Source organism: Pseudophryne corroboree, chromosome 1 (genome assembly GCF_028390025.1).
Source record: "Pseudophryne corroboree isolate aPseCor3 chromosome 1, aPseCor3.hap2, whole genome shotgun sequence".
Classification (NCBI taxonomy): Eukaryota; Metazoa; Chordata; class Amphibia; order Anura; family Myobatrachidae; genus Pseudophryne; species Pseudophryne corroboree.
This window is the reverse complement of record NC_086444.1, coordinates 812,038,903-812,054,455: the sequence shown is the minus strand read 5'-3', so window position 1 is coordinate 812,054,455 and position 15,553 is coordinate 812,038,903. Positions and strand designations below refer to the sequence as shown.

Sequence of the window (15,553 nt, the reverse complement as noted above, 5' to 3'; positions counted from 1 at the left end):
TATGGTTTAGTGCAAGTTCTGCAATGTTAGTAAATGAGCACAGCGTTGGTTCTCTCTCATACATTACACAATCTATAGCAAGAAAATCGATGACCATATCTTCTCCCTCCATATGAAGATGAGAGCCTGTTGACCATACAGCCTGGCTGGTACCATGAAGTTCCTCTTTACCATTCTGTGGATGTTCCAGCAACAGTGTATCCTCCAGGCGGTGAGAATATCTACTGTATCCTACGCCAGTGCTCTCCTTGTCAGCGCATGGCTGTAGAAGAATGAGGGGACCCTTTCTGCAGCAGGCTTCCCTTTGTTGGGATTACTTGATGGCTGTGACATGGAAATAGGCTTAAGGCATGCTATTCAGACATGTTTTGGCATGAAACTTCCTTTTATGAGAATGATGCCTTTCTATATTCCTTATTTCTAAGCACATACTCTTTCTCACATCTTCTCTATAAGGGGACAACTTCTTACAGATGTACGGATGTGTCCTCTTACATCTTTGCTCTGTGTGCTATAAGTCGCATTACACATAACGCGTGAATGCTGTGTGACTCGGTAGCACGAGAGCCTTTTTTGCGTTTTTCCCCCACAAAAATGCATCTTAGATGCAAAGTAATGAAATAGGACGCACAAGCAGCTTCTGCTGATTAAAATGATATGTGGCATGCCTATATTCTATGCGTGACTGCGACTTTATTTGCATACAAAATTATATGCTACAGTGAAAACACTAACGTTTCATTTCGAATGCAGATAGAGCCACAATTACACACAGAATGTAGGCATATAATTTTAATCAGCAGAAGCTGCTTGTGCATCCTATTTCACTACTTTGTGTCTAAGATGCATTTTTATGGAAAAAGAGCCAAAAAGATGCCCGGCGCTACCAAGTCCCACCATGGCATGGCACAACTTCAAGGGCTGTTTAACGTGACTACAGCAAGGATGTAAGAGGACACATCTGTAGGTGACAAGCTGAATTATTTATGTACAGCAATGTTATTTTTTACGTAGGCTACAGCAGATACAGCATACATTATTTACCTATTACATCCCTGGTATTTACACTGTTTATACGATCAAGCCTGCTCTAATATGCATGATCCAAGAGTCAAATTGTCATTTTAAAGAGCCGTGGAAAGGTCTTACTTCATTCCACACTACAAAACATACGTGTTATAAATGGTGTTTTTTTGATATGTAGGAGGCTGGTACAGGCAGACCTGAAACAAATAAAAGTATTATTAATTATTATTATTATTATTATTATTATGTTACATTACTTTATCCTTGCTCTCACATCATTAAGGCACATAGGGCATGATTCAGGTTTATAAGCAAAGCAAAAAAGCACAACTGGGCAAAACTATGCTGCACTACAGGTGGGTCAGATGTAACGTGCAGAGAGAATTAGATTTGGGTGGGTTATATTGTTTCTGTGCAGGGTAAATACTGGCTGCTTTTGCGTGTAGCCCACAAATGGTGCACAGCTTTATCTTTACACTGCAATTTAGATTTCAGTTGGAACACACCCCTTCCCCACCCAAATCTAACTCTCTTCATGTTACATCCGCCCCACCTGCAGTGCAACATAGTTTTGCCCAGTTGCTTGCTGTTTGCTTTGCTTGCAAACATGAATCAGACCCATAGTTACGCTTCTGTTTGTGGAGTTTTCCAACAGATATCTACATATCTCCCTACTTCTTAGTTGAGGGGGTCGGAACGGTTGCGCGGCATAGCCGCACGATACACAAAAAAGGGGTGTGGGCTTGTGTGAAGTGGGCGAGGCCTCACCCGAGTGGTCTTGCGACGCTAACCCATTGCCCGCAATATAGGGGGCGTGTCCAGTGGTCCCCGAGCAGTTGGCCAGCCCTCGGCTCACCTCCCAGCACTGAATAGATATATATTCAGAGATCACCGGCTGCTTTGCAAAGCAGAGCAGCGGATGATCAAATCCCCCCAACTGTTCCCTTCCCCCCACCCCCACCCCCATTCCCCTCGCGGGAGGGTCAGTGGGACAGTTTCCGAATAGCGGTACTGTCCCGCTGGATTCAAGACAGTGGAGGTATGTATCTAGTCTTGGGTGACATGTCACTTTTTAATATTAACCCAATGTTACCAGCAAGATCAAATCTATACTTACAGTACATCTAGTATAGCACAGTGTGAAGCCTTTGTCCCTTTATAGTCTCTCTTGTTAGCTGCACATCTCTGTGAGCTGTGTACTTTCTGTATGCACCTCTGCTTTTCTCCTGTCTTCACTGAAAGCACCATTTCCAGCCTTCTTGCAGAACAACTGACTTTGTGCAAGTACCTCCTCTAAATGCTGTTTTCTGTGCATTTCCAACAAGCAGCATGATAATCTGTTCAAATGTGAAATGTACAGTATGTTGACATACCTGATTCCCTAATAGCATTAGTCCTGGATGGATCTTCATGTCGTTGAGGTAGACAGTTTGTGAAATGTTATGGTTGCTGCTGTCTGACTTACCAACAGATGCTCCCAGGAAAGCATACAGCCACTGTGTGCATAGCAGCACTACTGTTCATTGGGAAGCTCCAGGCTGCATTCTTCATTCATCCCACTTCCTGTTACAGGCTATGCTGATAAAGCAATTACTAGGATTCTGTCTGCATTCTTATATGTCATTTTTACTTCTAAAATTCATTATAATAGCTAGGCAGAATTTCTGACAAGGCAGATATATTGTGTAATGTTATTTAATCATAGTTTTTGACTGAAACTGTGTTGGTAGTTTCAGTCAGGTCCACAATCCATTTGGTAATTAAAAGAAGTGAAGTTTTGGAGCAGGACAGAATCCTTCACTCATTATATGAACACAACCATGGGGGTAATTCCAAGTTGATCGCAGTAGGATTTTTGATAGCAATTGGGCAAAGCCATGTGCCATACTTGCCTACTCTCCCGGAATGGCCGGGAGGCTCCCGAAAATCGGGTGACCCTCCCGGCCCCCCGGAAGAGCAGGCAAGTCTCCCGGAATCAGGGGTCCCCCTGCCCGTCCGCCCACTTAGTGTGTAAAGTGGGCGGTCCGGGCAGTTGATGACGCGATTCTTGCTGAATCGCGTCATCATAGCCACGCCCCTGCAGTGTAATGCCGGGGATCGCGGCATTACAGAGCGGGGGGCGTGGCTTAAAGGATGTTCCGTCGAAACTCCGCCCCCATCCCGCCCCTGCTCCCCACGTCACAGCCCTCTCCTGCCCCCTTGCTGAGCCGACCTGGCTGCTCTCTCCCGCAGAGAGCAGCCAAAATGTCGGTAAGTATGCATGTGCACTGCAGGGGAGGCAGATATAACATGTACAGAAAGAGTTAGATTTGGGTGGGTTATTTTATTTCTGTGCAGGGTAAATACTGGCTGCTTTATTTTTACTCTGCAAATTAGATTGCAGATTGAACACACCCCACCCAAATCTAACTCTCTCTGCACATGTTATATCTGCCTCCCCTGCAGTGCACATGGTTTTGCCCAATTGCTAACAAAAATCCTGCTGCGATCAACTTGGAATTACCCTCATGTTCGTATATCACTGGGATAGCCTCAGAAACTTTATTTGGATTACAGGGCTGACTTGCAGTGGATCAATCCCGGCATCTTTATATAAACTTTAAGACGCCATTCATAGTTCGATGCAGCCATCGCTGCATAAGCCTGCAATATGTCAGATCCAAGACAAAGGTACTCCCAGACTAGGTATTATCATCTGAATGATTTGCACAGGGTATATCACATCACATATAAATAAATATATGTACACTGTATTTCTCTAACGTCCTAGGGGATACTGGGATGACATTAGTACCATGGGGTATAGATCGGGTCCATTGGAGCCTGGCACTTAAGAAATCATTAGTGTGTGCTGGCTCCTCACCTCTATGCCCCTCCACCAGACTCAGTTTAGTAAAATGTGCCCAAGGAGCCAGATGCATTCCTCTGGAGCTCCATAGAGTTTTCTTTAAAACTTTTATTTAGTTTATTATGTTCAGGCAGCACTGGTTGCCAACCAGTCTGCCTGCATTGTGGGACTTAGGGGTGGGGGGGCCGAACCAACCTCTTATAGGGTTAATGGTTCGTATCCTTTAAGCTCCTGAGGCGCTGTTTCACATGCCCCCAGGGTGTGCGCTCATGTCGGCAGCATTCCGCCACCCCTAACTGGTGCCGAAGATGCAGTGCAGTGACTACTAACACCAGGGTCCCGGTTAGCGGGTCCCTGGTGAACATGGCAACATAAGGGTGCGGCGGTCACCTGGCTGCAGGCTACGGTGCCCGCTGCGGGCGCACACACTGGCGCTGAGGTAAATGGGGTTATTAAACTCCATTTTACACTATATTTATTGTTATACAGCCAGTGTGATCTAATAGGGACCGCACGCCATTGAGGGGTGGGGCTTCCCGGAGAGCGGGACCAGAGGCTGAAAGGCGCCATTTCCTGCTGCTGCTGACTGCCAGGCTGCATGCAAGAGCTGCTCCTCCACAAACCCCGCTGAGTCACCAATTGTACTGGTTCCAGGGGGCTTTATAGAGAGGGCGGAGCATATAGGTTATAATAACACAAGCTGCCTTACTAAGGCTCTGAATTATACCCAGCAGAGCACTGCTTTGCCTGAGGTATTGTGTGCTTGTCCCAATCCTCTGTGTCACTCCATACAGGCTGTCTGGGGTTATTGTGTTATTTCACTTTCTGTGTTTGTCACTGCACTGGGTTATTTCACTGAACTCTGTGTGTTTCAGAAAAACAGAATGTGTGGGAAAAAGGCTGTGTGTAATTCCAAGTTGATCGCAGCAGGATTTTTGTTAGCAATTGGGCAAAACCATGTGCACTGCAGGGGAGGCAGATATAACATGTGCAGAGAGAGTTAGATTTGGGTGGGGTGTGTTCAATCTGCAATCTAATTTGCAGTGTAAAAATAAAGCAGCCAGTATTTACCCTGCACAGAAACAAAATAACCCACCCAAATCTAACTCTTTCTGCACATGTTATATCTGCCTCCCCTGCAGTGCACATGGTTTTGCCCAATTGCTAAAAAAAAATCCTGCTGCGATCAACTTGGAATTACCCCCACTAATTTTTCCCCTTCACCAGGGGGTTCTCTCCTATGTACCCAGTGTTCTCTGCCCTCACAAGGTAGTAGTTTTCAGGAACCTGAGTGGTTAGAATCATTCAAAAGAATGATTACTAATATAAATACAGAGTTGGCTACTGCCATGCAGGAAAAGTAGACCCTTAAAAAATGTGTAGAGGATTTTTTGATCAAGGCTGCTGACCACAGACAGGCTCCTCAGCCCCCCTGTTGGTCTCTCATAAACGCACGCACCCACAGGTGCTCCAATCTGTCTCTGATACTGATATGCCAGATCTGGATGAAGGGCAGGTTCATGTGGAAGGTGACAATAACCTATCTCAGGATGCTGAGGCTCTGATTTATTCTATTAGGGTAGTCCTCAATATACCGTATAAGGAGAAAGAACCTGAGTAAGAATTATTTTTTAATGTGAAACCAAAATCCTCTGCCACCTTTCCTATCTCCAAGGAATTAAACTCCCTCTTTAAAGAGGCGTGGGTCAATCCGGACAAAAAATTTGAAAGGCTAGGAAAGTATGGGAATGTCCCCCGTGCATGGATACTGCAGCGTCCAGGCTGTAAGATTGTGCTGCCTGTACCTGGGGCTATCTCTCTCAAAGACCCAGCTGACCACAAAATTGAGACTACACTCAAATCAATTTATACAGCGGTGGGCGTAGCACAGAGGCCCACTATAGCTTGCGGCTGGATTACAAGGGCCATGGTAAAATGGTCTAATAATATAATAGAGGGGTTTGACACTTTATCTCAGGAAGAGATCCTGACTCTACTGCATCCTATCCAGGATGCAGCAAATTTTATGAGTGAGGCAATTAAAGAAATAGGCCTCGTCAATGGCCGTGCCACATTGATAGCGGTCTCGGCTCCAATGGCTCTGTGGCTGCGACAATGGTCAGCCGATGCTGATTCCAAGAAAGGCGTGGAGAATCTTCCTTTTACAGGAGAGGCCTTGTTTGGGGAAGAACTGAACAAGTGGATTTCTCATGCGACGGCGGGTAAGTCTACCTATCTGCCTTCTGCTGCGCCTCCTGCTAGACGTCCCTACCCTGGGCCCTCTCTGCAGTCCTTTCGTGTGGCCAGATTTAGAGGCAGAGCCAGAGGTGCCTCAAATGCTGACAGAGGAAATCGAGGTAAGCCCCGTAAACCAGCGGCTGCTGTATCTGTGGACCAGGCCTCCGGATCCTCATCCACTAAACCCTTCCGCGTACTGGTTGGCCCCAGCAGCAAGGTGGATTTCAGGTGGGTGCTTGCCTTCAACATTTCGCCCATGTGTGAGCAAAATCCTGCAGGGACCCTTGGGTGAGGGACCTCATATCCCAAGGGTACCGGTTGGAATTTCAAGCACTACCTCCTCTCAGATTCTTCAAATCAAGCTTACCAGCTTCACCTGTAGCAAGGGTTACCTTGCAAGACGCCATTCAAAAACTACTACTAATGGGGATTAGTGTTCCAGTACCTCCTCAGTTGCACAACAGTGGATTTTATTCAAGTCTGTTTGGAGTACCGAAGCCGGACGGTTTGGAACGGCCAATCTTGAACCTCAAATCTCTGAACCCGTATATACGCGTGTTCAAGTTCAAGATGGAATCCCTAAGGACAGTGGTCTCCGGCCTGGAGGAGGGGTATCCCTGGATATCAAGGATGCATATCCCTGGATATCAAGGATGCATATCTGCACATCCCAATATGACCTCCCCATCAGACTTACCTCCGGTTCACTATACTGGACCACCACCTATAGTTTAAGGCCTTACCCTTTGGTCTCTCCACAGCTCCAAGGGTGTTCACATAGCGGAGATAATGCTGCAATTGCGCAAGCTGAGAGTCAACATAGTACCCTACTTGGACCATCTCCTGATAAAGGCAGTGTCCAGGAAATGTCTGCTACACAGCATCGACTTGGCTACTCGCCTTCTTACAGAACATGGGTGGATCCTAAATTTCCATAAATCTCACCAGGAACCGTCACAGAGAATTCAGTTCCCGGGAATGATACTGGACATGGTGTCTCAGAAGGTATTCCTCCACATGGACAAGGCCTTGACAATCCAGGCTCTGGTCCGCTCGGTGCTCAGACCTAGCAAGATCTCGATTCATCTTTGCATCCGCCTACTGGGCAAGATGGTTTCCTCCTCCGAGGCAATCCGGTACGGTAGATTCCATGCCCATTCGTTCCAGCTAGATCTCCTGGACAAGTAGTCAGGGTCTCACCTGCATATGCACCAGTGTATAACTGTGTCGCCGAAGGCACGGATCTCCCTGTTATGGTGGCTCCAGGTCTCTTACCTTGTTACAGGTTGGAGCTTCAGTACCCAATCTTGGGTCATGCTGACAACAGATGCCAGCCTCCTGGCTTGGGGGGTTGTGACCCAGGGGGCTCAGTTTCAGGGAAGGTGGTCGAGTCTGGAATCTTCGCTGCCAATCAACGTCCTGGAACTCAGGGCAATCTACAATGCTCTTCTGCAGGCAGAGCAGTGAGCTCAGCAAGGTCAGCAATGCTGGGAGGCGCTGAACAATACAGGCGCTCTCCCCACTCAGCTGTTCTACTACAGTGTCCGCTGCTGCTGTGCCTGTCAAACGGACAGGCGGCAGCAGAGCAGTAGCATCATGGCGCCTCAGCACCGATCCCCCAGTGCTGTTGCTGCTGCTGTAGATAGGAGGTGTTTCTTTGCCTGCTACTTCAGACCTCAGAGCAGCCAGGCTCCCCCTGGACAGTGGATGGTGTAAGTTAAGGAAAGCTTCATAGCCCTTTCTCCGATTTGTGCACTGTCCAGCTCTCTCCTTAACCCCTTCATGATCCACAGTTCCATCTCACTGCTTCCCACCCGGTCCCTCTGTGCACCAAATTTTCTACTTCTTCCTCCACTGTCAGCTCCATGCTGCACTTTCTGTTCCTGTCTCCTTGATTCTACTATTGTGGGTATTATGTGTGTAAGGGGCAATAGTGCTATTCTCTGTGAACACAGTGGGCCTTTTTCAGAGTTGGACGCAGCCATTGCATTGGCACACACGACCGCGTCAAAAGAGTCTGCGCACACGCATCGGCTGTTGGGCACGTACTTGACCCTTCACTATGCAATTGCATCCCATAAGGATACGATCGCATAGTGATTGTCAGACAACGGGTGCCTGGGGGCGGCAGCGCGGCATTGGGGGAGGACAGCAGGAAATGCAGGCCTGTCATGGACATTTTCAAGCCAGCTGATGGCATCACCTGCGTTTCCTGTGAGTGGAAAGTGGCAGCGGTACCCCTGCCTATGCAGCGTAGGCAGGGTGTCAACCTTTATTTGAGGTTTTCGCGATGCAATCGCATTGGGTGGTGTCAAACATGCTGGGCAGCCTTGCCCTGTGCTGGGCAGCCTCCAGCATTTGAGTCATATGATTGCAATTTTTGCTTATTTAGCAAAAACTGTGCTCAATTCTGAATAACCCCCTATGTGCGTAAGGGGCAATACTACTGTGTGAATTGCATCTGTGTAAGAAGCACTACTATGGGCATTGTGTGTGGGTCTGTGTAAGCAGCACTACTACTGTAGGCAATGTGTGTGGGTAAGTGACACTACTGTGGGCATTGTGTGGGTAAGCGGCACTACTACTGTAGACATTGTGTAGGTAAATGGAACTACTACTGTGGGCATTGTGTTGGTAAGCGACACTACTACTGTGGACATTGTATGTGTGTAAGCGGCACTACTACTGTGGGTATTGCGCATGTGTAAGCAGCACTGCTACTGTGAGCATTAGGTGTGACTATTGTGTGTCGTAACTTGAAAAAGGGGCACTACTGTTTGGTGTAATGTGAATCAGGGGCACTATATGTGATGTAATGTGAATAATATTGTGCTACTGTGTGATGTAATCTGAATTGGGGGTACTGTTGTGTGGACACTCCCCTTCTTTGTTATAATACACTCCTTTTGTGTGGTGGAGGGAGGGCGCAAATTTATAGTTTGCAGGGGGGCGCCGAACACCCTAGCACCTGTCCTGTCTGCAGGCCTCCTATCTTCTCTGAAATCAGGCCATTTAGGTACAGTCGGACAACGGCGGTGGCTTACATAAACCGGCAGGCAGGATCAAAAAGCAGGGCTGCAATGCGAGAGGTGTCACGGATACTCCTCTGGGCGGAAGCCAACGCAAGAGCTATCTCAGCCATATTTATTCCAGGCGTGGACAATTGGGAGGTGGACCTCCTCAGTAGGCACGACCTCCATCCGGGGGTATGGGGCCTTCACCCTCAGGTGTTTTAACAACTGGTTCACCGGTGGGTCTGTCCGCAGATAGACCTGATGGCTTCTTGTCTCAATAAGAAGCTCTGTCGTTACTGTTCCAGAATGAGGGATCCGCAGGCTGCAGCAGTGGATGCTCTGAAGGCACCGTGGACTTACCAGTTCGTGTACCTGTCTCCTCCAATCCCTCTCATTCCCAGAGTTCTAAAAAGACTCAAAAGGGAAAGCGTTCAGGCAATTTTAATTGCCCCGGATTGGCCTCGACGGGCCTGGATACAGACCTCCTAACCATGTCTCTGGAGGAACCCTGGCCTCTGCCGCTTCTCAAGGACCTTCTTGAACAAGGGGCATTCATCTATCCAGACTTACTGCAGCTACGTTTGACAGCTTGGAAGTTGAGAGGGAGATTCTAGTAAGAAAAGGTCTTCCCTCCAAGGTTATTTCAACTATGGCCCAGGCCCGTAAGGTGGTCATGTCAAAACATTACCATCGTATCTGGAAGCAATATGTTTCTTGGTGTGAGGGTAGAAAATATTCTCCTGTGGAGTTTCAACTTGGCCGTTTTTTGCTCTTCCTGCAAGCAGGCGTGGATATGAGCCTACGTTTAGGCTCCATCAAAGTTCAGATTTCGTCTCTCTCCATCTTCTTCCAGAAACAGCTGGCTGTACTTCAGAAAGTACAGACATTCCTGAAGGGTGTTCTTCAGATTCAACCACCCTTTGTCCCTCCCGCGGCTCCGTGGGATCTCAGTGTGGTCTTAACCTTTCTCGAGTCGGACTGGTTTGAACCCTTGCAAAGGGTGGAATTTAAATATCTTACTTGGAAGACTGTCATGTTACTGGCTTTAGCCTCTGCAAGATGTGTGTCAAAATTGGGGGCCTTATCCTGTAAGAGCCCTTATTTGATATTTCACGAGGATTGGGCGGAGCTCAGGACTCGCCCACAGTTTTTGCCAAAAGTGGTATCGGCCTTTCACATTAATCAACCAATAGTGGTTCCGATGCTATCTGACACATCGGTTGCTCCAAAGTCCTTGGACGATGTGAGAGCTTTGAGGATTTACATCAAGAGGACAACTCGTCACAGGAAGTCTGACTCGCTTTTTGTCCTTTATGACGCTACCAAGATTGGATGTCCTGCTTCTAAGCAGTCCATTGCTCGTTGGCTCAGGTTGACCATTCAACAAGCCTATTCTTCGGCAGCTATCCTTTGTTTTAGTTAGTGTTGCTATCCTCTGTTCTGGTTAGCGCTGCTATCCATTATTGATGTTGTGTGTTGGTTCAGACAGACAGTTGTAGTTAATGGAGTGCAATCTACGGAGGGAAATGTTACCAGTGGAGTACCCCAGGGATCTGTACTTGGTCCAGTTCTCTTTAATATCTTTGTTGGTGACATTGCAGATGGTATTGAAGGGAAGGTATGCCTTTTTGCAGATGATACAAAGATATGCAACAGGGTAGACACACCGGGAGGGGTAAAACAAATGATTGATGACCTAGGTAGGCTTGAGAAATGGTCAAGAACGTGGCAACTACAGTTTAATGCTAAAAAATGCAAAATCATGCACTTGGGTCTCAAAAACCCAAAGGCTAAATATAGTATCAAGGGTACTATAATGGAAACTACTGAGGAGGAAAGGGATTTAGGAGTCACTATTTCAAGTGACTTGAAGGCAGGAAAGCAATGCAACAAAGCAATGAGAAAGGCAAGTCAGATGCTTGGTTGCATAGGGAGAGGAATCAGTAGTAGGAAAAAAGAAGTGATAATGCCACTGTATAGGTCATTGGTGCGGCCCCACCTGGAATACTGTGTCCAGTTCTGGAGACCATGGGGGTCATTCCGAGTTGTTCGCTCGCAAGCTGCTTTTAGCAGCTTTGCACACGCTAAGCCGCCGCCTACTGGGAGTGAATCTTAGCTTATCAAAATTGCGAACGAAAGATTCGCAATATTGCGATAAGACATCTCTGTGCAGTTTCTGAGTAACTCGAGACTTACTCGGCATCTGCGATCAGTTCAGTGCTTGTCGTTCCTGGTTTGACGTCACAAACACACCCAGCGTTCGGCCAGACACTCCTCCGTTTCTCCAGCCACTCCCGTGTTTTTCCCAGAAACGGTAGCGTTTTTTCACACACACCCATAAAACGGCCAGTTTCCGCCCAGAAACACCCACTTCCTGTCAATCACATAACGATCACCAGAACGAGGAAAAATCCGTGAGTAAAATTCCTAACTACATAGCAAATTCACTTGGCGCAGTCGCAGTGCGGACATTGCGCATGCGCACTAAGCGGAAAATCGCTGCGATGCGAAGAAATTTACCGAGCGAACAACTCGGAATGATCCCCCATATCTCCAGTAGGATATAAATACATTAGAGAGTGTACAAAGAAGGGCAACTAAAATGGTGCATGGCCTACATCACAAAACGTACCCGGAAAGGCTAAAAGATCTTAACATTTATAGTTTGAAGGAGAGAAGGGAAAGGGGGGACATGATAGAAACTTTCAAATATATCAAGGGTCTTAACAAAGTTCAGGAGGGAAACATTCTTCAAAGGAAGAGAAATATTAGAACTCGAGGACATACACTGAAACTGGAGGGGGGGAGGTTCAGGGGAAATTTAAGGAAAAATTACTTCACAGAAAGGGTAGTGGATAAGTGGAATAGTCTCCCATCAGAGGTGGTAGAGGCTAAGACTGTAGAGCAATTTAAACATGCTTGGGATAGGCATATGAATATCCTTACAAAGAATTAAGGTTCAAAAAGGGTTGAGATTACCTAAAGGATAAAAAAAAGGGGCAGACTAGATGGGCCAAGTGGTTCTTATCTGCCGTCAAATTCTATGTTTCTATGTTCGTTTCCTCCCCGCTTTTGTAGTATATTTCCTTCTCTCATAGTATGTCCATCTCCTCAGGCACAGTTTCTAGACTGAGTCTGGTGGAGGGGCATAGAGGGGAGGAGCCAGCACACACTAATGATTTCTTAAAGTGCCAGGCTCCAATGGACCCGATCTATACCCCATGGTCCTAATGTCATCCCAGTATCCCCGAAGGACTACGAGAAAAGATATTACTGGTAGGTATTAAATTCCTATTTTTTCAATTTGACCATTTCTAAATTAAGTTAATGGTGTTTACAAATATACCGGTCAGGGTGACTATAATTTATTTTAATAAATGTAACATACTCTGTAAAATAGTGCCTCTGTTAATACTGCTGACAGAGAGGGTATGTTTACATTTTAAGTCGACTTATTTGAGATTTGAGATGTCATTTTATTACATAGCCTCATATTTATTATAGAGAAGGCCTAGAAAGCTTTTGTTCACATTTGATTACGTTATGTACGTATGACCTGTGTTCTGATTGAGTCTAAATTCAAATAGACTAAAGGACCTCTGATGTCACAACCATGTGACCCGTGACGTCAGGGGCAGGAGCAAGGTCGGAACATGGGACCCAACGTTTACCCTCGCAGGCTCACTAATACCCCTTTTACACCTACGAGCACGGGTCGCAGCCGGGAGCCTGACACGGGAGCTGCCCCCTGCTGCGACCCGTGCTCGGTCCCTTTCCCATTAGCAGTCACAACCCGGCATATGCCGGGTTGGTGACGCTTCTAGCTACACGGCAGGGGCGGCGCAGGGAGATCACATGATCTCCCAGCGCCGCCCATCCATACAGTGTAAACGGGAGCCGTGTCGCATCGACACGGCTCCCGTTTACACTACACCCTACCCGGATCATTCCCGTGTCCTACCCAGGTAAATAGCCGGGTAGGATTCACGGGTCACTTGATCCGGGTTTACCCTTTTCCACTTGCCAAAAACACGGGTAAATGCGCGCCCCCGTGCATTTACCCGTGTTTTTTGAGCTAGTGGAAAAGGGGTATTAGCTCTGCACGCATCGGGTAAGGTGGCGCACTTTGCTCACCAAAGGTTACTATTCCCAATAGATGTCCACATGGATAGTAAAACCGCTAGCCCATCGACCTTACCCCTCCCCCTGTCATCACAGGTCACATGGTTGTAAAGTCATATGTCCTTTAGCCCACTTGGATCTAGCATCTACCCTCAATACATGTATCTAAATTTGTGACATAATCCTAAAGAAGAAATGACAGAAGTGACACATCATTGTCCATGGGGAATGTTGTCATTAGTACAATGGACAGACAAAAGCATACTGTAAACATAACTCTTATAAGGCTCACCTTGTATTATTATTGCTTACTATTATTATTATTATTATTATTATTATTATTATTGTCAAAGCACTTGAGTGTGTCCCTACATTTTCTATACAACCTGAATGTCAGCACTATGCAGCTGTATCCATGGACTGTGAAGAGCTGTCTACTTATGTTTAAGTAATAAAAAAAGACTTTATACTGATCCATCTTAACCATTTACATTGTGCTGACCAAAACTTTATAAAACACAGTGTATTTCAAGGCTATGTTAATACACAGTAAATGAAGTTGCTTAACTTTTAATAATCCACAAAATTGTAAATTAATCATTTACCAAAGAAACTGTACAGCAATCTAATTTCACCTAAATGTACTGTAGATCTGAATGAATGTGGACTGAAGCCTCGACCATGCAAATACCGCTGCATGAATACGTATGGAAGCTACAAGTGCTACTGTCTGAATGGATACATGCTGATGGCCGACGGATCATGTTCAAGTATGTCAGTGCAGACCAACATTACTAACACACATTGTTATCCCTCATTACTGCCTGGTGATCTATTGAGATGTAGGACTGTTGGCACAAACCTCTGTTGTTTCTGTTCTCTTTAGCTACGTAGTACAAGTAGGATGTTTTGTCTGTTGCTACCATGCAGGTACCGTAACAACAGTGCTGGAACACATAGAAAAGTGTTTTTCAAAATTTAGTATTACAAAAAAAGAAGATTCTGTAATGGTACAAGTATAACACACTCTACCCAGACCTAAGCTAAGCACATGAATACTCATCATTCTTTATTACAGTCATTTGTAGCTTCTAAGACGAACATTCGCAGAAATGTTTTCCATGGGATTCAGTTTAGTTACTTGCCTTCCAATTTTAGTGCATACATACGGTGTGCCAGGTACAGTATTGGCATCTGTGTTCATGCAGCACATGAATAGAAGGAAGCTGAGAGACGTCCGTGTCACAGAGCAAAGTACCATAATGTATGTACTTTATTTGGATTGCATTGGGGCAGTGTGATCCACTGTCCAGACACATGAACTTCTGAGGTACCAACTAATGTCTAGATCAGTATATGGATAATTCAGCAGTAGGTTTAAGGACATGGATTTCATCAAAGCATATTTGCAACATTCATAGTAAAGCACTACCCTAAGTTATACTTTAGAAGAGGTCAGTGATGAGTTGTTTAGAACTTTCACTCTTGCCCACTGTGCTCCTGTAGAATCTTGAAAATGAGTGAGACTTGTGCAGGATGTTGGGAAGCTCCTTGTCCAATCAGCAGTGTCCTGACTAGAGCAATCCCTGCTTGGCTGCAGTACTAGAGGAGCAGCAACAAGAATGGCTGCAGTACTAGAGGAGCAGCAACAAGAATGAGTATTACCTTGATAAGAGGCTTTTTTTTAAAGCCTTGTTAATACCCTGGAATTCTCATAAACACTTCCAATTATCTGCAACAGTATTTTGACCATCAATTAGGAATACTTATTTTGGCATAGTTGCTCTTAGACATTATTTGGGGTTTTAAATTGTAATTTAATGTAACTGGTCAAACACTGACTTTTATTATTTTTATTGGAATTTCAATGCTGTCATAGAATTTTAACCTATACAAACATTTCATTATGGATAAACAAGTGAATGTTTCATAAGTTCAACAAATAAATGAGATCCATGATAGTCAATGACAAAGTTCTTCATTCTGAGTTGCATGCGGCTGCATCTCACAATGTAACTGTGCATGCGTTGCAGCCGACATACATTTACATTAAGCGCAGAGTTGTGTCCTATTCTTAGTTGAGGATATGCAGAGTATATGCCAATTGCATACCCTGTATCAAGCATGGTATAGGTTAAGGGCCATAAGTAAGGTGTGTGAACAGAGCAACCGCCTAGGGCGCAAGACCAAAATGACGGCACTGTTGTCATGTCATGGCACCTGAATTTTGCATGGGTATATCTAAGTAGATGTAAATGCTATCACTGGTGATGATTGCGGCTCTCAGGGCTGGGGCAGTGCTGTC

At 45.8% G+C, this 15,553-nt stretch overlaps 1 protein-coding gene across 6 annotated transcripts in view; it reads left to right on the top strand.

Moving 5' to 3' along the window:
• Positions 1-15,553, top strand: part of NPNT (nephronectin) — a 217,348-nt gene that overhangs the window by 134,358 nt on the left and 67,437 nt on the right. For 4 of the 6 annotated variants that reach the window (XM_063919271.1, XM_063919257.1, XM_063919283.1 and 1 more), the window contains 2 exons: positions 119-211; positions 13,899-14,018. In XM_063919271.1, the coding sequence (XP_063775341.1) occupies positions 119-211; positions 13,899-14,018 (213 nt within the window). The remainder of the gene's footprint in view (positions 1-118; positions 212-13,898; positions 14,019-15,553) is intronic. The other 2 variants (XM_063919265.1, XM_063919276.1) reach the window with 1 other exon arrangement.